At 37.9% G+C, this 22,701-nt stretch overlaps 1 protein-coding gene across 5 annotated transcripts in view; it reads right to left on the minus strand.

The window, feature by feature from the left end:
- Window positions 1-17,180: 17,180 nt before the first annotated feature.
- The window catches only part of C8H8orf34 (chromosome 8 C8orf34 homolog), a 493,915-nt gene continuing 488,394 nt past the window's right edge, over window positions 17,181-22,701 (minus strand). For 4 of the 5 annotated variants that reach the window (XM_071068138.1, XM_071068137.1, XM_071068134.1 and 1 more), the window contains 2 exons: window positions 20,297-20,356; window positions 17,181-17,969 (listed from right to left, as the gene is read on the minus strand). In XM_071068138.1, the coding sequence (XP_070924239.1) occupies window positions 17,962-17,969; window positions 20,297-20,356 (68 nt within the window). In that variant the 3' untranslated portion in view covers window positions 17,181-17,961. The remainder of the gene's footprint in view (window positions 17,970-20,296; window positions 20,357-22,701) is intronic. The other variant, XM_071068136.1, reaches the window with a different exon arrangement.

The following is a 22,701-nucleotide window of genomic DNA, read 5'->3' on the forward strand; positions in this document are numbered from 1 at the left end:
ATTGACTGATTTTACTTCTCATTATGGGTCACATTTTCCTGCTTCTCAGACATTCTAATTTTTAACTGGATAATAAATATTGCAAATTGTACCTTACTGAGTCCTGATGTATTTGTATCCTTTAAATATCCTTAAACTTTGTTCTGGGACACAGCTATTTCCAGATAATTTGATCCTTTCATGTCTTGATTTTAAGCTTTAGCAAAAAGGATAATAGCAATAGTCTCGTCTTAATTTTTCCCCACTAAAGTGGTAAAACCCTTCTGAGTGCTCTACTAATGCAGTGAATTATGAAATTTGGCACTCTCGTGAGAACAGGAAATATTCAAAGCCATATGGGAGCTCCAAATAATGCTCCTCTTAATCCTTTTGGATGGCTCTTTTCTTGGCCTTAGGTAGTTTCTTTAAACGAATGTGCAGATAAGTACTCAGCTGATGACTTGAGAGAAGCATTCTAAAAATATCTGGAATTCTCTCTTTCAAATTCTTCTGTCTGTTGTCCTTTGCCCTGGAAACTCTAGCTTCCTTGACCTCCCTAGACTTTCAGCCCTGTCTCCTCAGTCCAGAGAAATGAGAAAATTCTGCCTAGGTACTCCTTGCCTAGGCCACTGTCTAAAAACTGGAAACATTTTTAGGCAACAGACTGAGACAATTGTAGGGCTCCCCCTGTTTGTTTTCTGGCCCTCAGTGATCAGTATGTTTCGTTGCCTAATGTCTAATAGCTTGAAAATAATTTTATCATATACTTTGTCCGTGGTTTTATCCTCCCACCTAAAATATTAAAACAATGGGCAAAGTATATGAGCTCAACATTGGCCAGAAGTGAAAGTCCTATTACTCATTTTTAAATGGATGTAACTCTATTTCTACGATTTGCTCAAGAATAATTTACAGAATAGCAGGAGAAGTAATCTGGGGCTGCAGGCAATTTTAAATAAGATGTGTCTCCACAAACTCTTCATCATCTTATCGTTTTCATCCTGTGCCTAGAAGGCACATTTCTACTGAAGTGAACAGATTATCCAGGCAGGTTGCATAGTTCAAAATTAAGCACTGTGTTTTATTTCTGCTAGGCTATTGAATTTATGTAATTTATGCTTAATTGATGTTGATCGGGAGCTAGTATTTTCTGTTTCTTGTTACCTTTACTTCACATTCAGATCATTTCTCCCATTTGGAAGCAAAGATTTAAAAGAAATCTACATCCCACAGGGATGTTTATTACTTCAGGCCACCTACACTCCCTTAGGACTCTCACTTTTAGAGAATTCTATACCTCACTGAAGATGTGAAGCTGTTTGTTTATTTTGGCTTTTGGCAACCTTTTTCAATTCATCTGAATTACAGAGTATTTGGCATACTCTTTACAGATCGTGGTTTGGAGAAGTAGCTATTTTCCATGTTCACTGCAAATAGAATTCTCTTTTTGTATGTTTCTTGTTGTTGTTGTTGTTCTTTTGAGTTGGTTTCAGCAGGGGTCATAGATTTCACCATTACACTACCATCATTCACCTAATGAAGTACAGCTAATGAAGCTGTACGTCTCTCATTCATCAAAGTCTGAAACCTCAGCCACCTTTCTAAATATGGAGAGCAAGAAAAAAGAAGGATAAATTAGTCATTTAGCTGCCAGTAATTTTTAACAATTTTTCTTATATTGATCTCTTTTCACTGCCACTTAACACTGGTGTAGACCTTTATCAATGTATGCTCACCTACAGAAATCTTCCTTTACGTATTATTTAAAACCTTCATCTTTAAAAAGAATGTTCATTTCAACTTACGATATGAGATGAAAGTATAAGTCTTGGCTTAGATGTTACCTTTTCAGTAAGGCCTACCCTGATGACCATTTTAAAATATTTTAATTGTAAACTACTCCTTGCACTACCTAACTCCCTTTATCTTGCTCTACTTTTTCATAGAAAGTATGAAAAAGCTCTGGAATAGATATTAGAGGTATATTATAGTTATATGATATATAACTCATGTTATAGGGAATCTATTATATGGTATATAATTTTATATACTTTTAATATATGATATAGCTTACTTTTTATTATGCTTATTGTCTCTCTTTGTTGGAATATAAGCTAATAGAAGCAGGCTATTTTGCTTACCTAGAATAGAGGTTGACATGTAGAAAGTTTTAATACACATTCATTGAATTAATTAATAGAACTGTTCAAAAAGAGAGAAGCTGTGAGAAACAAATGAAAAAATGGAGCTAATTGTTGCGTTTGTTGAGTTTCTTGGCAGAAAGGCAAAAATGTTACAAGCTACAAAGCTCACTTTTGATATAAATTGAAAATGATCTTTTACCTAGCATTAAACTGTCAAAGTATTGTTGCAACAGCCTTCTAATTTGTCTCTCTGCACTTAAAAATTTCTCTCTCCTACTCCTATAGAAACATTCTTGCTGAAGTGCTGCTTCATACTTCATAATTCTCCTATTCAAAAACCTAAGGTGCATTCACATTTTCTTTAGAATAAAGTATTAACTTCTTAGTTGCATTCAACATCATTATCAAGTTGGCCTTGATTTATTCTCTGTCTTCTTCACCCTATAGTTTTCTAAATGTTCGACTCAAATGCTATCTACTTTTACTGGTCAAAATGTCAATAAAAATATTTGTAAGAGTATTGCACATCCCTTCATCCTCTCTTTTATTTGCAAGGTTCCCATTGTCTTAGTCAGGTAGGGTTGCCATAACAAAATACCATGGACTGCGTGACTTGAACAACAAACATTTATTTTCTCACAGTTCTGGAGGCTGGGAAGTTCAAGATCAAGGTTCTGGCAGAATTTGATTTCTGGTGAGAGCTCTCTTCCTGACTTACAAATGGCTGCCTTCTTACTGTGTCCTCACAGGAAAATAGGACCTCTAGTGTCTCTTCCTCTTCTATGAGGACAATTCTAATATATCAGGGCCCCCATTTAACCATAATTACCTCCCAGTTCCAATACAGGCCCTATCTCCAATACAGTTGCATGGAGATGAGGGGAGTTAGGGCTTTAACAAATAAATTTGAGTGGAACATAATTCAGTCCCTAGCACCTGTCTCACACATTTTGGATTGCCCTTCACCTATCAATGTTTTTCTCTCTTCCTAGAACCTACTCAAATTCTTCCTGTTTTAAAAATGGTTTATAATTCATTGATTTCTTTTGTCTTCCTCTGAACTTCTATGAGAATTGTCAGAGGCAATTAATTTCATCTGGAAATTAATTACACACTACCACCTGACATTTCTAGTAATTGGATACTATTTATCACTTATGTCATTTAACATTTAAAATATTTGGATTCTTTCTTTTTAACAAAATTGTCAAGTCCTTGATGTCAGAGATTATGACATATCTCTTCATAGTGTATAAGAACCTAGCACATATTCAATTAATATATGTCAATTTTGTTTCATAGCTTTCAGTAATTTTAAAGTACTTGAATATACAGTAACTAATTTATGTCTTATTAGATTACCATGATAAGTAATACTAATTCTAGTTTAAAGATGAAGTAAAAACTCAAACTATGTCACTTGTCCAAAATAATACATTAGTGATAACACTACATGTGAGTTCTAAAGGTGAGTCCTTGTTCAGATTTCTTTCTACCCCCCACATTTACTAAATTGTGTTCAGTAGAACAAGAGTTTCTTTACCTGTCACTCAAAGAAGACATCCACAAAAATAAGCTCTTCCTCTCACATCAGGTAGACTGACCTCTAATAAATGGTAATTGAAAAAAATTAGGCAGCAGAAGTCATAATCATTTGCCTTTATTTAATGTCACTGAGTCATCACTCAATGTAGATAGTACTTGGAGTGCTCATAGAGACTCATGGCCATTCCACAAGCCTGTGTGCTTCCCCTAGAGCTGAAAATACACAGCCTCGCCTCCCCTCAGTATAAGTGATGAGTCATTGACTCTGAGGTATGCAATACTGTACCTTTCAGACCAAACCTGGCTCCAGATTAATGGCACTACTTCCTTCTCATATTACTCTGCCACTGGGCCTCAATATATCAGTAGCAGGCCCCGCCTTCCAGAAGCTGCTGGGGTGGAGAGGCTCTAATTGCTCAGTGCATCAGTGGGCTCGAGCCCCTCAATGGGCAACCTCCACTGACTCAGAACTCTTTTGAATTCCTCCCCTCTGGACTTGATTATTTTGTAAAAGGCTGCCAGATCCATGGCAAGGACTGGCATCTTTGTTCTTGGCCTAGAGTTTGGCTTAAAGGAGCACTTGATACAAATAAATGTACTTTAACTTTTCTGTTCACAACAGACAGCACCTTTTTGGAAAGACACTAAGAGGCTTTATTCAGAGAAACCTGCCTGTAAACTCCAGCCCTATTCTGATTATTAGTGTGAACTTTTGCAACTTCATTTCTCTGGGTTCAGTTTTATTTATAAAATGAAGATAATCTTTACCTTACATGGTTGAACCAGGATTAAGGATAATACATTAAGAGGCTGGAATATTATCTGGCATAGCAGGTTGGTAATACAGGACTATTGCTAAGAGATCGGTCATAACATTCATTTTTTCCACTTCAAGAAACTTCAGATGGTAAGAAGAAATGTTGCAGGCTTGTGGCTAATAGGACTGAAATAGTATTAAGTCAGGATTTAGTAAGTTTATTTTACATAGTAGTAAAGACAATTGCCACTAAGTACACGGTTTGGCCTAAATTTGGGGTGTATAGCACATGTGTGGCCATAGGAGTTACCGACATCTAAGAGTTATTATTTCTCCTACCCTCTGCACTAGGGAACAAACCATAAGTTAGCCCTGTTTTAACTTTACATGGTTCACTTTCACTGCTCTAAACTGGAAATGTTTACTCAGCTTTTTCATAGTTATCCAAGGTAAGGAGTAAAAGCATATATTTTAATTTTCCTTTAATTTTCTGTAAACTGCAACTGATAACCAAGAGACCACTGTGTTTGTAAGTGATCTCACAGACAATATGTAGGCTGCATAGAGTCATGATGTTCTAGCTCTCCCCATGTGTCTGGCGAGAGGGGAAAGGAACCTAGTGTATCTGTGTATCAGCCACACAAAGCCAGGGGCAATGTGAACAGTGTGCTGAAGCCAGCTCAAAGTACCTGGTAAGAGCCTATTATGCACATCTCTTGCCAATCGTGTGGTCAGTGATAACCTCTTGGTAGCTTAGAATCGGCGATATCAGGGCTTTATATTAGGGAAGACATAGTTGCTAAATATTTACTAACAAACCACTAAAACTGACCTTAACACATCCTTACCCCCTGGTACTTTTATCAGTCTAAGGATATTTAACAAAGATGGAATCTCAAATATAGACTGATTATGATTGAACTTCGATATCTATTAGAGGGAAAAGAACTAGTATAATATTCCACACTTTGTAATGCTATATCTCTTGGATTATTGGAAGTATATTTACTTAACAGTTCTGAAAAAAAAGAAAGGTTAACCCCAAAAATCAATGTCGCTGACAGATGAGTGAAATAATAAACACAAACTCTGCAAAGGCTTCATGCTGAGAAGGCGCACACGTCACTCCAAACCTCTTTGGTCTGGCTATCAGGCTGGAAATCTCACAAACTTGAGCTGGCGAGGGAGATTTCCAGTTTCTTGGGTTTGGCTCAATCAGGGACGCCACAGGCTGGGTTCTCTTTCTTCTGTGGTATTGCTTTACTTCCGATTCCACAAGAACCATGAAGTGAAAGGATCAGGCAAACAAAACAAAGTACACGAAAAGGAAAACAGTAAGGGAATTTGACCAGTGATTTCAACTCTCAGCAAGGATCTGGTTTGATTTTTATGGCAAAGGCTCTTGTGTAGTTCAGACCAACTTGAGCTCCCCTGTGCCTTCTCATCCCTCCACATTCCACTCAGCAAGATGTCAACGCAGAGATACAGAGCCGATGCCATGAATTTATTACTTTGGCTTGTGTCAGCTCCTATGAGGATCTCTGGCAAGAAACCAGAAACCTGCTTTTGGCACCAATCAACTTGGCAGATGAAGATCTTCAACTTGTCGTGAAAGCAAAGTTGGTGTGTTTCCCATGCCTTGTATCAGAACATACACAGCATTTTATTTGTTCTCTGAAGATTATCTGTTCTGTTGAAATGAAGCTAAAAAAACAAAGGGGCAACTTGATTATCCTATCTTTGCCAAAGATGTTCCTCCCAGAGCAGAAACCCATCCAACAAAGCAGAATGGTAGGAGTCGACATAGATGAAGATTGCCATTCCCTCTTCTCAATTAAAGATTCTTTCTAATGCAGCATTAGCTTCCACATGGAAACAGAAGCACAGGAGTATTTTACTACAATTTTCAAAAAAATAAACAAAAAAAGAAAAGATGTGTGACTGAATAGAGGCAGCCAGGAATGTCAGGGAATGAGGTACTATATTGGGAGAGGTGCCAGGATTAGCCATGGTCTCTCTTTCCTTAGACCCATCAATGTTCAAAGCTGTTTGCTATGGCACCACGTGGGAATCCCTCTGCCCAGCAATGAGTTTGGCCTGTTGGCTTCCAGGAAGGTACCTGCCACACCTTTATCCATGGCTGGCCTTTGAATACCTGTGCAACTTTGGCCTGCCTGGAATTGTACATATATTTAAAGTCTGTTGAAAAGTCTAAATTAAAGAATTAAAAAAGAGCAGGAATTCTCTCTCTGAAGACCAGAGAACAATCATAAATATTTATTTTGAATCCTATACTACCCAGCTTTGCCCTTATCAAAGTGAAAAATGGTGCAGGAGGCTCTTACAGAAGGGTGGAAAAACCGGGGCCAGACCTTGGTTTGCTGTACATCGGGTCACTTACTCTTTCCGGCCAAGCCAAGGCACTTACATGTACTAATGAAGGGGGCTAGACTTTAGTGGCCACATCCCTGGTTTCACACATCAGACAATTGGGATTCAAACTCTGGTTCCATCACTTCTTTGCTTGGGCATTACTGAGAAGGTTAAGTCTCAATCCCTTCATTCATCAAATAAGGACAATTATAACAGATTGATTTTCTGCAGGAAATAAGTGAGTCAGTGCATATAAAACACCCAGTAAAAGCCTTGTCTCACAGTAAGCACTAAATATATGGGTAGCTTTTATTATTGCTAAGTATATCAAATTAAACCTCTCCCAACTTATTTTGTAAAACAAAATGCCCCCAGGCTACAATGGAAGGTACAATCAGCAGAGGCCCTGGTTTCAGGGTGCCTGGCTGGACTCATCTATTTATGGACATCAGAGCAGCTTTCTTAACATCACAACCTGTTCCTTTTCTTGGTGCTGCATTTGCTGTGCTGCCCAACTGACAAAAGAGCAGCATCCTCCAGCACCACTTTGCAACTCTGACCTTTTGGTTTAATGCTATTTGTTTTTAATTAATGCCCAGAGTATTATGATTGCTATTGATATCCTTTTGTTTGATCTGGTTGTCTCCAGTCTTTTTAACATCAGAGGTTGGGGAATTGCCTGGAACCGGTTGTTGGATTTTCAAGGTGGGAGGTTGAGGTAAACTCTATTCCAAGAAGGAGAAACTCTTTCTTGATTGCTTCCCTAGGAATGAGCCAGGCTTAGGATATTTATCCAAAGTAGCTAGTTCTCTTTACTACATATTTGTTCATTTATTGAGAGCCTACTATATGCAAACACAGATCTACCCCTAAGGATACAAAATGAGTTAGACACCATCACGGAAGAGGCTTCTCAGAGCCAAGTGACTGAGACTATCAGTTTATCACTGTATGTTACCCAAGGGAAGGAACAAGGAGCTAGAAACAGAACTGGTATGATAAGGGCAGCACCACATACTCTTGAAGTTCATGTCCCGAATCATCAGGTCATAAATCCCTCCATGACTACACAACATGAAGTTATAATAAAGTCAGCTCACTATGGAAGACACACACCTGTCAGGTTAAAACAGAGTAGAAAGACCCTTTGAGTCTCTAGGTTCATGGATCTACCCTGAAAACTACTGCACCATCCCAGATAAGTCAATTCACATTTATTTTTGACAGACTTATCTCATCTATATAATGGAGATAATCATAGTGCTACCTCCAAGGGCCACCATAAAAATTAGATGAAATAATGCACATAGAGTACTTAGGGAAGTTGCTGATATTTGAAAAGCCCTCAATACATATTACTAACAAAAAAAAATAGTAATTTCACTAAAGGTTATTTAACAATGTGCAATTGCAAATTTGTTTCACGAAGAAAATTATAGGTATGTTTAACTTTTGCTTACAAAGTAAATGGAATCTTTGATTTCCAAAGTAAATGGAACTCTTTAACTCACTATATCACCATTAACAGAACTTCAAGTTGTGGTGTTTCTCATCCTTGGTTGCATATAAGAATCTCCTGAGAGGAATTTACAGGGACCCATGCCTAGGCTTCACCCCTAGATATTCGGATTGATTACTCTGGGATCGGACCCCAGCTTTGGAAATGTTTGAAACATCTCCCCAAGTGATTAGATGGTACAGCTCGTTTCTAGAACAACCTGAATTAGAAGAATGAACAACCTGAATTAGAAGAATGACAAGTACAAGTTGATTCTTGTTAAGTTGAACCTGCATGCTCCAGTGTTATGTTGCTTTTGTAGTTTAGCTGCTATGGAGGATAGTAGGAAGTCACAGTCAAGTAGGGTATTTTGGAAAAATTGACATTTAAACCAAATTCCAGTTTTCTGGTTAAAATGGTCGTGTCTAATTGTTAGACCCTCAGAGAATATTGAAGGCCCAAGTTTCTAGATATCTGCATTTCTACAGACATTTCTTAAGAATATTAGGTACAAACATACTTCATTTTATTGCACTTTGCAGATATTGTGTGTTTTTACAAATTGAAGGTCTATGGCAACCCTGCTTCAAAGCAACTCTGTCGTCACCATTTTTCTAACAGCGTGTGATCATGTTCTATCTCAGTGTCACATTTTAGTAATTTTAGCAATATTTCAAATTTTTCATTATTATCTGTTTTGATGATCTGTGATTTTTGACATTACATGTTTTAGGGCACCATGGACCACACTCATGTAAGATGGTGAACTTAATAAATGCTGTGTGTATTGTGACTGCTCTGCTGAGCAGCTGTTTCCCCATCTCCCTCCCCCTCTCTCTCTCTCTCTCTTCTAGGACTTCTCTATCCCTGAGACATAGCAGTATTGAAAATAGGTCAAGTAATGACCCTACAAGGGTCCATACGTGTCCAAGTGAAAGGTAGAGTCGCAAGTCTCTCAGTTTAAATCAAAAGCTAGAAATGATTAAGCTCAATGAGGAAGATATGTCGGAAGACAAGACAGAACAACAGCTAGGCCTCTTGCACCAAACAACCAAGATGTTCATGCAAAGGAAAAAATCTTGAAGGAAATTAAAAGAGCTACTCCAGTGAACACATAAATGATAAGAAAGAGAAACAGCCTTGTTGCCGACATAAAGAAAGTTTTTATGGTCTGGATAAATGATCAAACCAACTATAACATTCCTTTAAGCCAGAGCTTGACCCAGAAAACAGCCCTAACACTTCAATTCTGTGAAGGCTGAGAAAGGTAAGGAAACTGCAGGAAAAAAAGTTGGATGTTAGCTGAGGTTGGTTTATGAGGTTAAAGGAAGGAGCTGTCTTTATAACATAAAAGTGCAAAGTGAAATAGCAAGTGCTGATGGAGACAGTGCAGCAAGTTATCCAGAAGAGCTAGCTAAAATAATTGATGATGGTTGCTACACTAAATGACGTATTTTCCATGTAAATGAAACAGACTTCTATTGGAAGAAGATGCCATCTAGAACTTTCATAGCAAGAGAGGAGAAGTCAATGGCTGGCTTCAAACCATCAAAGGAATGAAGCAACTGCTCAAACATACATCTGTGGCAAGAAACCACATGGTCTTGTTGCTATAACACACTACCTCTGCCTTTTCCCTTCAACTGATCTATGTCTTGGCACAATGACATTCCTTCTAATATGAAGGCTATATGTTTAAATCTGGCTATAATTGGGAAAGATTTCCTAGGTAGACTTCATTTTCCAATGACTTTTACAACTGTCAGTACCAAAAGAGTTTCCTGAGGTGTACGGTTCTGTTTTTGGAACACGAATAAACTGAAGATGGCAAATAAGTTTTAAACATATCAGTACTGCATATGAAATTATACAATTTGTTCCATAAAACCTATGGAGATATAATATCCTCTTTATTCCACTTGATAAACTTCACAGCCTTGAGAAGTGAACTCCCTTATTTTCCATCTGAAACTTTCTTCTATCTTAAGGCTCTAGCATCATTCAAACCCAAACTTACAGATAGATTATGAAATATAATCCTAAATGAAATAATTGGACTATCTTGCCTAGATGTTAAGTACACAAGTGTTAAATTTCTTGAGATCATAAATAAAAAATTTAGACTAGGTATAATAAAGTCAAGGTGAGACTTATTGTAGATGAACATTTTAATCTACTTATGAATGTATCACATTGCAATCTAGTTTTCTCAATGTACAACAGACAGTTTTTTAAAAAGGATCATGATCAGTTATGTTTTCTCTAAACTCAAGAGTGTCTACAAAGCCTAAATTACATGATTTAGAATTGCCCTTTTTTGGATCCATCGTTTAAATCAAGTAGAGAATTTGATCCAATATTACTCAAAATAAGCCTTACTGTACTGCAGTAACAAATAAGCCCTTAACCTTAGTGGTGGAATGGGTTTATTTCTCACTCATATTACCTGTTTAATACAGGTCAGCAGAACTCTATTCTACACAAACATGAACCCAAACATCTTTAGATATTGCCATCTCAATTGGTAACATCCAGGATCACTGCAATATAAGAAAAGATAGTATAGAGAACTCATACTTCTCCTAAATGCCTTGGACTGGAAGTGATATATGACTTCCACTGATGGCCATTGGCCAGAACTAGTAATGTATAGCAGACTGTTACAGCAGACTGAGAAATCTTTCATGTGTCCAGGAGGAAGCGAAGAATGATATAAAGATCAGGAATACTTTCACAGTGAATTCAAACAACAAATATATAAAAGATGTTAAAACCTTGGCTGATAACCTACTCAAGCTATACAAGATAACTATATAAGATGTATATTTTCAACACTGAAGCACACATTTTGGTGGCTCAATGTAATCTATTGATAATGTGATCCTGATTATGCTCTAAGGAAGTTTTCCTATATATGCTAATTACCTATAGCCTAAAATATTTTGCAATATCTAGTAAAACAATTTCCACAAGCACAATTTCCCCCTTTTTCTAAGAATCCAGATGGTGAGGTAAACTTTGGGCTAGTCATTACATCAAATACCTACTGTTTATAAAGGACTCTTCAGATATGGTTATAATGTACTATGCCAGAAAACTACAATTTACCAGATGAGATGCAAGCTCTTTTAGAGCTTCCATTTTTAAGCCATAAGTTGGCTGTTTTCCCACAAGAAGCCATGTACACTGCACAGCCTCAAAGCCATGTGCTCCTCCTGTCATTTGCTAGGCAATTTTTTAGAGCAAATGTCTGTGTAATAATTATAGTTTTCAGACATGGGGTCACATTACTATTGTAGTTTTGCATGTAGCACTTGGAGTTTTTCAGGCATATTTTAAATAATTATAATAGTGAGAAGAGTTGCCAAATCATAACTTCCACTGATACCCAAATCCACTTATGTTAGCTCTCCAGAGACAGACTCTGTAAACATCAAAGACACAAACGGACAAAAAGCCACCATATAAATTTTACAAAAACAAACAACCGGCAAGAGCAGTGGTAAGAGGGCCAAATGCAAGCTGAAAAGCTAACAAATATTTATAGTGTGAGCAAGCCACAATTTGCAGCATCAGAAGAGCTCTGTGCCTAGGACCAAAGGGATGCTTGATGCTCCTTCCTCTCCTGCAAAGTAGTGTCTTACAAGACTTTGAGTTCAGCAGCTAATAAAAGTTATTGTCCTTATAACCAAATGAAAACATGGTTGATTAGTTGTAGACAAAAGGGAAGATAAATAAAAATGTTGCAAATTAAAACTACACTGAGAGAAACTAGCAGGAGTCATTTGCAAGCTTTATCCTAAATGTGTTAATTGTTCCTTAATCACTATTAACTAGAGAAAAAGGAATTCCCAAGCAGATACTTCCACACGCTGACTGAAAAGATCCCAAATTGACAATTCCTTACCTTTACTTTCTAAATAAGGGAAATTCTAAGTTCTTTACATCCTACTCACGTAGAGTTGTTTTTTAAATTTCATCCACCCACAGGAAATTTCTACAGCCTCATTAAACCAGACTACTAAAGGTTGTTGAACAAATGAACATGCCTGTCTTTCCCCTGAAATCCAGCTGTGCTTACAGGAACCGGGGACCTCAAAGTGCAAGGATTTTGACCTTCTGCTTCCTAGAAACAGTGGGTGGGCCACCCACTCTATCAAGTGTGCATAAAATCTTTACTCTAGAAAGCACTTTTTCGGTCTCTTAAGTGCTGGTATGTTCCAGAGACATCTCTTTTCACTGCAGACTCTCATTGGGTGATGTTATCTATTGCCTTGATTTCTATTATGCACTGTTTGACTGTCTTTATGTTGATGACATTTAGAATCTTGGATATGGCTCCAATCTCTTTAAATTTGAAATGTCCCCAAATGAACTCAACATTTTCTCCTCATTCTAAACAGATTTCACTGCCAGGTGTCCTGGCCAGAAATCTCACCATTATCTGTGACTCCTCCCTCCCATCTTTAATCAATTCACTGTCTAAATTTCTCTATTTATGCAGTTCTGCATCTCCAATGTTGATTACTGTAAGAGTACGCTAGCCATTCACCCTGCCTCTAGTTTTGTTCCTTTACGATTCATTTTCCACCGTGGAGCCAAGAATTGTCTTTCTAAAATGCAGTTCCTGCTATTTACTTGCTTAAAACATCCATGTGTTTCTCTTACCCTCTGAATGTAATATATCTTTTAACAGCCTTTATGGTTTGCCTGCTACTAACTTCCCACTACATTATTTGGCAACAGCGTGCATCTCCCTGTGTTCCAACCATATTCAAATGTTCATTTCAGCTGATATGCCATGCTCATCTATGTAACTGAATCTCGATATAGGCTGTTCTCTCAAAATATTCTTCACCTCCTTTCTTCGAACCTATTCCCAAGCCTCCTCAATCTTCATGAATTTCACCTAAATAAACCTTATTCTTTAGATTGAACAGGGTAACCAAAGCCCAAGATTCTTTATCTGCAAAGCAGATTAGATGGTCCTCAGGTGTGGGTCCTCAGCATCCTGTCTTTTGTTCTTAAGGTTTGCTGTAACTGACTGTCAGTGTTGTCCCCACACTAGCCACCTAGCTCCATGAATGCAAGGACTGTGTATGTGCTACTACTGCTGGATCCCCAGAATCTAATACAATAGTAGACACATAGTGGCTGATCAGTCAGTATTTGTTGAGTAAGTGTTATATGAAGCAGGGTGGGGGATCTGACATTCTGTGGATGAGATATCCCTCTTTCTAAGGAAATGAAGAGCAATAGTCAGTTCACAAGACCTTTCTCTTTGCTCTGTCTGGGTGTACCCTGGTACTGATATCATACAAGGATAGTCACGGTTCCTGCTTGTCTCATTCCTAGAGGTGCCATCCAAGATGAACATTTTCTTGGCCTTCCAGCTAAAGGAAGAATAAGCCACTTTTTTATAGGAGTATATTTTAGGAAGAATATAGTGCATACAGTGTCAGATGGAGATTTGAATCTAACTGGGAAAATTTCTATGAAAAGAGCATAAAATCATGGTTTTCTATTGTCTTCCTAGCTGTGACATCTTCTCTCTTTTTTCTATTTTTCTGGAGATGTTTTTGTTGGCTCTTTTCTGCCATTTCTTTTTGCCTGACCTCTAAACCTAGGTATTCCTTAGAGAGGCTAGATCTATTCAAGCCATAGGCTCTCCTCAGGCAATGTGCATAATTTCATCATTTTCACAAACACATATATGTGTATGAATTACATGTCTGTATCTTCAGCATTGCACTTTGGCCCCCATATTTGCTGAACGTTTTAGATCAAATGTCCTCTAGGTAGCTCCATCTCAACATACCTACACGGAAGTTAACATCTCCGGCACCAAATCTCCTTTTTTTTTTTTTTCTGTTGTCCTATTGCCACTCCCAGTCCCAAGCCATAGACCCAAGAGGCACTCTTGAAAACTACCTTACCCTTCCCTTCTATGTGCACCAGTTCCACAAGAACCACCCTTAAATAGGTGTTGGTTCTATCTGCTCCCTGTTTCTGGAATATCCAACAACCATTAGACCTTTACTATCGTTTGCCCTCATAAAAACCTAAATAGACCTTCATTGTGTTACGTTAACTCTTGCAACAGCCTCCTAACTAGTTTCCCCATTTCCAGGCTTGCCTATTTCTAGGCTTGACCATTTCCTGTTTCACCTACTACTGAGGTGAGCTCATCTAACTGTTTGTCCAATAGTGTCACTCTCCTCTTCCCTGCTGAAAATCTTTGGTAGCTCTCTTCAGCTATGGCTCTCATGCTTGGCTATTCGTTAGAATCAAGTGAGAAGCTTTTTCATAAATATGAATGATTGGCATCCCTCTCAGTCCAACTGAATTCTTAGTCCCAGAGAGTGGGGCCTGAGCATCTGGGATTCTGCTGAACAGCCAGAGTTGAAGACTACAGGGTGGCATATGAGAATTTTCTCATCCCAATCTCTGCTCATTTCTCTACCCATCAACTACCATATCATATCACACTCTATCTGCAATAGTAATAAATATCATGCATCTATTGCACTCATTGCTATGCACACTCTGGCCACTCAGACATCTGTACTGGATTTATTCTGTTGCTCCCACTAAGACCCTCCTACCTACCTTCATTGCTCCATTGACTCTCTCATCTTTAAAGGACTTGCTGAGGCATCACCTCTTCCAGGAAGCCTTCTTTGACTTCCTACACACCCCACAACTTACTTCCAAGTCCAGGTCTCAGATGTATTCACAACTGTTCTTTTATGCTCCCACAGTAGTGTGGCCTGTAAATGTCTCTGTCATTGCACAGTCCAACATGTTATTTAAATTATACGCTCATATGTGTGTTTCCCCTACTAGACTGTGATGGCCTCCAGGTCCAGAAGGTCAGAAGTTACCTCAGCCAGCTCCAGGGACACACAGAGGCCATAGCATAACATGGGGCCCTAAGTCATCTGTTCACAGCAGTGATACTGAAGTATGGAATCGGAGGAGCATTTTGAGAAGCCCTTTTAGTGCAGGTTTTTCAAGTCTCATCATTACAGTAACTCTGGAGCTATGTTAAGAAACCTAAAAGAGGCAAAAAGAGTAACAGGAGCCAAGAGGGGTGCCAAGAGATTCAGGTTTCATGTGTGACATTTGAAACAAAGATTGAGAAGCAACCTGGAGAAATTTCCTGATTTGGTATTTAGCTCTTCACTGACCTTGACCTCTGGCCTTGGCCTCTGGAAATGGTTAAAGGCATTGACAAAGAAAAGAGAGCAGAGATCGGGGTGTGTGTGTGTGTGTGTGTGTGTGTGTGTGTGCACGTGTGTGTCCTGCCTCATAGCCGTTGATGAAGATTTTCTCCCTGACTAAACACCAGCCAAGCTCCTCTGAGTCCTCTTCTCAACTAACCCTCAACCTTGGCCTAAAACCACAAAATGTCAGCATAAGCAATTTCATCCACCCCCATCTCCCACATTCAAAGACGTGAACAAATACTAACATGGTTTCTAACAGCTCAAGGGCATATCCTTAGGATAATGACTCCAGTGCCATAAGTTCCTGACAGAAAGCTCAGGGCTGCAAAACAATTTACTGTTTTGTACCAGCTCCAGCCAACTCCTGAATAGGGTCCCTGTCTCCCAGTCTCAGAGGGAGGGTAGGAATCTAACTTTGATAAACGCCAGTTTGCAAACCCAGATAGCTCCACGTGGACCAACCCCACTCTCTCACATTTTGTAAACGTCCACTTCCCTGATTCTGCTCGAGTCCCTGCTGTTCCCCATCCCTAGCTCCTCATCCTTCCTCTATGAGTCCTAGCCACCTCTGCACAAATCATAGTTCAGTTCAGTTCACACTGGACCTACTTCTCTATTGCAATAGTTTATGACTAATGAAAATTTGTCGGCCGGGCGCGGTGGTTCAAGCCTGTAATCCCAGCACTTTGGGAGGCCGAGACGGGCGGATCACAAGGTCAGGAGACCGAGACCATCCTGGCTAACACGGTGAAACCCCGTCTCTACTAGAAAATACAAAAACCTAGCCGGGCGAGGTGGCGGGCGTCTGTAGTCCCAGCTACTCGGGAGGCTGAGGCAGGAGAATGGCGTGAACCCGGGAGGCGGAGCTTGCAGTGAGCTGAGATCCGGGCACTGCACTCCAGTCTGGGCGACAAAGCAAGACTCTGTCTCAACAAAAAAAAAAAAAAAAAAAGAAAATTTGTCTTTACCACTTCCCTTGTGCCTGGTTTTCTTTATCTTTGACAGCACCTTCAGCAATACACATTCTGATATCCTGGGGGATCTGACTCTTGAGGCTGATGAGGCACTTAGTAGGATGACTATTCCCAGGAGAAGCTCAGTGAGCAAGAGGAGGATGAAAACCAACTAGGCAGTGGTTGGAGGAAAGTGCAGCTCAGATGAAAGCATTAGGGGTGACATATTTTAAAGAAAGAATATTTCTAATAGAAAAAGCATTTGGATCCTCAGTTAAACATTTTTGAAGAAATATTCCTCATGGCAAGGAGTTTTAAATAGAAGAATGTTCTGGTCCCCTAAACTTACTTTCTTGCCTTCTCTCCTTTCTGATTAAAAAATTTACTGTTTCTAAAACTTCCTTTTTTTCTACCTATAAAACATAACACTTTTATAAAAATGTGTCACATGAGTTTCTATACACAAGAAAATGTTAATGTAAGAAAGATTGTTACATTATTTGATTTAGGGAATTGACTTAACTTTTACAATCTGAATTTTTAAAAATTCTTTATCCATGTTCTGGCCTTTAACATTTGTTTCCTTGATATAGTTCCTTGTTATATAGTTTTGTAATTTAAGTTTATGAAAGCTTAAATTACTTTAAAGCATAAAAGAACAGAAAGCAAACTTAGATTAAGACAAATAAAATAAAACAGACAGTAGAGATATCAATAGATTTACTTAGATCCATTCACTTAGCATCAATGCATAACACATTCCAAAAGCGAGCATATATTAAATTTAAAATGGATCATCTTAATTGGATTCAATAATTGCATAAATGGTCAAACAATTTTCATTTTCTATGTTTTGGGCCATGCATTTCATTCCTTATTGGTTTGCTTTATTGAATTAACATAACAATTATTCGTTTTAATAGGAATGGAGAAAATAATCATGAGAAAGAGCAGTGGCGGAGCATATACTTCTTACTGCTGCTGCACACAACATATATGGCAGGTGATAATACCAAACAGCTGACTTCTGCAGAGACCTAAATGGCACATCTTGGCACATGTGGATAAGTATAATGTTTAGTAATCTAAAAAATGAGAAAATATTATAAAAATAGAAGAAGTAGAAAACCCTAGACAAGTTAAAATACAGAAAAATTTTAAGCAAAGTTATTTGAATCAGGCAATATTTAATATATCAAATATTAATCTTAATAACTATGTATAAAGTAATCTAAATCCAGGACACTAACCATGTCAAAAGGCAGCTGGCCTCCTGACCACCTCACAATCCTTTGCCAGGATTAGTGTTCTCTGATTACATACTTGGGCACCCCCTGGTTACAATAGTACTTGTTTATTATTGAGATTATAAAAATAACCATTCTCTAAATGATTACACATAGTAAATAAAATTAGAACTATACATAAGGATTTGAATAACTGCAATTTCTTTAAGGACCACTTGCAACTTCTTCTGTCTGTTTCACAAACCTGCAGAGGAGAAATGAGACAGAAGAAAATGTGCTTAATAACATGTTTACATTATAGCATATTAAAAAAGAAAAATTGCGATTTTAATGCTTTCCTCTATTGCAATGAACTTTTACAAGGATATTGACATTAGAATACTACCTCTATTAATCATATTTGCAGCCTATATATCAATTTCTGATATCTGTATAAAATTCTAATCACATTAGATGGTGATATGGCTAGGCTTTGTGTCCTCACCCGAATCTCGTGTTGAATTACAATCCCCATAATCTCAAGGGAGATGCCAGGTGGAGGTAATTGAATCATGGGTATGATTTCCCCCATGCTGTTCTTGAGATAGTGAGTTCTCACGAGATCTGATGGTTTTATAAGGGGTTCCTCCCCATTCACTTGGCACTTCTCCTTCCTGCTGCCTTGTGAAGAAGGTGCCTTGCCTCCCTTTTGCCTTCTGCCATGATTGTAAGTTTCCTGAGGCCTCCCAGCCATGCTGAACTGTGAGGCACTTAAATCTCTTTTCTTTATAAATTACCCAGTCTCGGGTATGTCTTTATAGCAGTGTGAAAACAGACTAATGCAAATGGCAAGGGAAATAGTCATGTTTCTAGAATATTTTACATGATTTTTCTGCTTTGTGTCATAGTTATATTTAATGTTTTTGATTCGCCAATGTAGACCATAAACATTTTGAAGGAAGACCTTCAATCTCCATCTTACTCACAGGACCTGAAATAATGCTTTGTGTGTGGCATTTGCTCAGTAAATATTTATTTGATGCAAGAGAGGGAGAAAAGTTAGAGAGGAAGAGAAAGAGAGGGAGAGTATGGTTGTTTTTGCACACACTTTTTGTTTATCTGGAATGCTTTACTTATTCCAACCAACCCCAGCTAACTCTTTTATCAACTGCATCTTTCTTTCCTTTAGGCCTCACCCTTAGACATTACTTTCTCTTGACCCTTTGACTACTAGTCAAGACAGAACTCTCCTGATGTGCATACTTATCCTCATACTTCTATAATCACCATCAGCAGCATTTTTCTATAAATAGCTGTTCACTGTGTGTCTTCTCCACAATTTAGTAAGTTCCATGATGAGAAAACCTATGATTGGTGCTGTATCATCCATGATAATGACATGTGCTATTCTCTGACAGTAGTTACTGATCTATTATAGGTTTTAAATATGAATCACATGAGTGACAATTTACTTGGTTAGAGCTCTTGAACTGAACAGCAGTATGCCTGTACATCATACAAAGTGCACTTGACGGGCTGAGGAAGAGAACCACATGAGTTCTGTACCTATATCCTTAATATATATCTCATCCTTCATAACGAATTCATAGCTTTCTAATGTACAGATTGCTATAATTTTTCTAATCAATCTCTTTTTTTGGTTATTAGGTTGTTTCTATTTTTTACATGCTTTCCATGTTTTCTTGTAAAACATGTTTCATGCTTTATTATAAAACATATGGCAATGAACATAATATTCTGATAGCTATATCATAGTACATTGAAGAAATTATTTATTCAGGTAATGCCCTAATGCAGAATTATTGAGTCAAGAGCAATTACAGCAGAGCAAAATTAAACAAGCAGACAAGGGTAACAGTAAACTCCCTATTACTCAAGGTGTTTATGTAGAGTCTGGGTACTGCAGGGGTACTGGCAGGGGTACTGGCAGGGTTACTGCAGAGAATAGGCGAGCATTAGTTAGGGAAGGAGTGGTTGGTTCTAAATTCTTTCCAGTTTGATATTCTGTGATTATATGAGAGGTAAGGACAAGCTCAACACCTTTGCTTTTCTCTGGAAAATACTTAAGAGATGACAAAGTGATTTATTTTTTATCTTTGTATATCCAGTTCATAAAATAGCCTCATATTCATGGACATTAAATTGTTCTGAGATCCTATAACTGCAGGGGATATATAATAGCATCATAGAGTCCATGGCCTGTATGTGGGAGAATATGTTTTTCAGCCCATATATATCTAGAAGATACTATTTTTTCCTGCCGAGGAGAAAGGGTTTAAAATCCCCATCCTCCCACCTTAGCAAGGGAGAATGCAGACTAAATGAGAACTCCAAAACCTATAGAACACACACACACACACACACACACACACACAGAAACACACATACACACACACACACAGAGTCTCTCTCTCTCAGGAAATCTTATAATCTTATGCAGTTACTTGGAGAAAATCCTATTCTCATTAGAGGTCATGAGGACTATGTATTTTTTTAATACAAATCTTGAGCAGTTTTAGAAGGTACCCATCATTACCTGACATTGATATTAAGTGCCCTGAGCAAACATACCAGAGTAGACCAGTGTAGGACAAGAAGAGCATGGAACGCAAAGAAGAAGATCTGCGGAACCTGCACAACGAAAGAAACAGAGATAATATGCCAGGCCAGAAAAAATCATCGATTAAATACCATTCCCTAGCCCTTTAACCAATTTCTAGTGAAGATTAATTGAAATTAATATCAAAACTATAGTTATAGTATGTAGTGTCCTGCAATTCTAAATTTTAACTGCTTAGTAGTGTGTATACCCTCATTCCATTATTCAGTCATTTTCCACTTAACCTCTGGTAATTTTTCCAATAAAATCTAAGGCAAAATGCCCCTCCAGGTAGTGTTCTGGATATGCATATAGTCTGTGTGAAGATCCCATAAGAATTGCAGTCATAATTGTGATGCCCAGTGTGGGTTAGGCCGGAAAGCCATGGTCTGCTCTGCAGACTGCTCCCCTAACACAGCTTATTCAGCCCCAGGCAGGTACATGCTACTTATTGTGATGCTACAAAATTATAAATTACTATCGTATTATCAAGCTATATGATTTCATGAGGTAGTATATATATGTGTGTGTGTCTGTGTATGTGTATATGTGTATATATATGTGTGTACACATATATATGCAAACACACTATATTGTCTGGTTCATAGCATTATAGGCTAAATGTGATTCCTCTGAACCCAGCCCTGAGGCAGAAGAATATAAGACTATCTTTGAAGGAAGGAAAAAGTAATGCCTAGTGGGGAAATGGGGCTTGACTATTCTAGTTCAAAAGAGTGGCAAAATAAAACAGAGGGTGAAAGCAGATGAAATAAGAAAGATAAGCAATTCCACTTGTCTGGAAAAGAATGGAAATAGATGAAGTTCAAATTTTCCACAGCATCTCTTGGAACACTAGCCCTACAAGATGTTAATCTAGATGATTCACAAACAAATGGTTATTGGTCAAATAATTTTGGACAACATCATACTATATCTGATTTTTTAAGGATCAAAATATACAACAGCACATTAAAGATTTGTAGAAGTCCTACACTAAGGAAAATGATTTAACCTGATATTTACCAAAGTTATTTTATAACAGATTTTTATAGAACACTCACTTTTAAAAATCCTATAAAGCATTCATTGGTTAAGTGCTACTTCAACTAGAATGAAATGGCTTATTGATTTGGTTGTCATTTCATACATTCGGCAGCAAAATGGAAAAAACGCATGGATTTTATATTCAGCTAGACCCGAGTTTAAATTTTATCTTCACCCTTTCCTATATATGTCACCTCGAGGAAGTTAGCATCGCTCAGCATCCTTCACAGAGGATGGTTCTAAGCAAAACACCTTTGGAAGGATCAAGTAATGGGCATTTAACATTTTTCAGTATTAAAATTTAGATGAATAGGAACTAAAAAAATATTTGGATTGAAGGTAGAGGTTGTATATAGAAGATAGATGCTGGATACAGCTGGAGAACTTGGTGAATTGTTAGAAATCTTATACATGGGAGGGTTTGAAATAAAATAATGATCTATTTATGTTCGAGTGTTCTTTGCCACCCAAAGGTGTTAAAGGTGCTGGCAAGGGAGTGGTTGAATTCATGCTCTGTATTAGTGGTTCTTAAATTTTAGAGTGTATAAGAATCAGCCACAGGGCTTTTTAAAACACAGGTTGCTGGGCTCCAATATCAGAGTTTCTGATTCAGTAGATCTGGGATGGAGCCCAAAGAAACTGTGCTTCTACTAATTAACAAGAGATGTTGATACTGATACTGCTGGTTTGAGAACTCCACTTTGAGCATCACTGTTTCGGCGTAGCACAGACCTTAGAGTGAAGGATGAAACTAGCTGTGGTCTTACACACTTGGAGACAGACGAGTAATCAAGTGTCTGGGTACCAAAACAAGACTGAAGTGCAGGTTTAGTAGAAAATGAGGAATTTTAAGGGAAGGAGGTTTGTGACAGATAGCAGATTACAGTAATGTAAGACTTTAGAGTTGGATGCTATTTCACATTTGATAAGAAAAAATATATATACAGCCTACGAGAATAACTAGATTTGAGAAGCAAGGAATTATAATGGCAGGATATTGGGTAAGTCACCCAAGTAGGAATTAAAATTTTCTGATGAAAATAGTTGTGGTAGGGAGGAAAACAGTGAGCCAGATGTAAGCATCTCACAGGAATGAAGAAAAGTGATTGGTAAGACTATAGTGACCAGGACGAGAACAGAACAACAATAAATGGTAGGAGCCTTTAAAAAAGAATTTCAGGTAGAATGTTGATCCTATCTCATGGTGCTTGGCACAGGGCAATGGAAAGAAGCAACAGTTTCCTCTGGTGGAGGCTAACAGGGACCCAGTGTTTTCTAGGAGGAACTCATTTCAAATAAGACTAAAAAAAAACATATAAAGTATTATTTTAAT

Source organism: Macaca nemestrina, chromosome 8 (assembly GCF_043159975.1).
Source record: "Macaca nemestrina isolate mMacNem1 chromosome 8, mMacNem.hap1, whole genome shotgun sequence".
Lineage (NCBI taxonomy): Eukaryota > Metazoa > Chordata > Mammalia > Primates > Cercopithecidae > Macaca > Macaca nemestrina.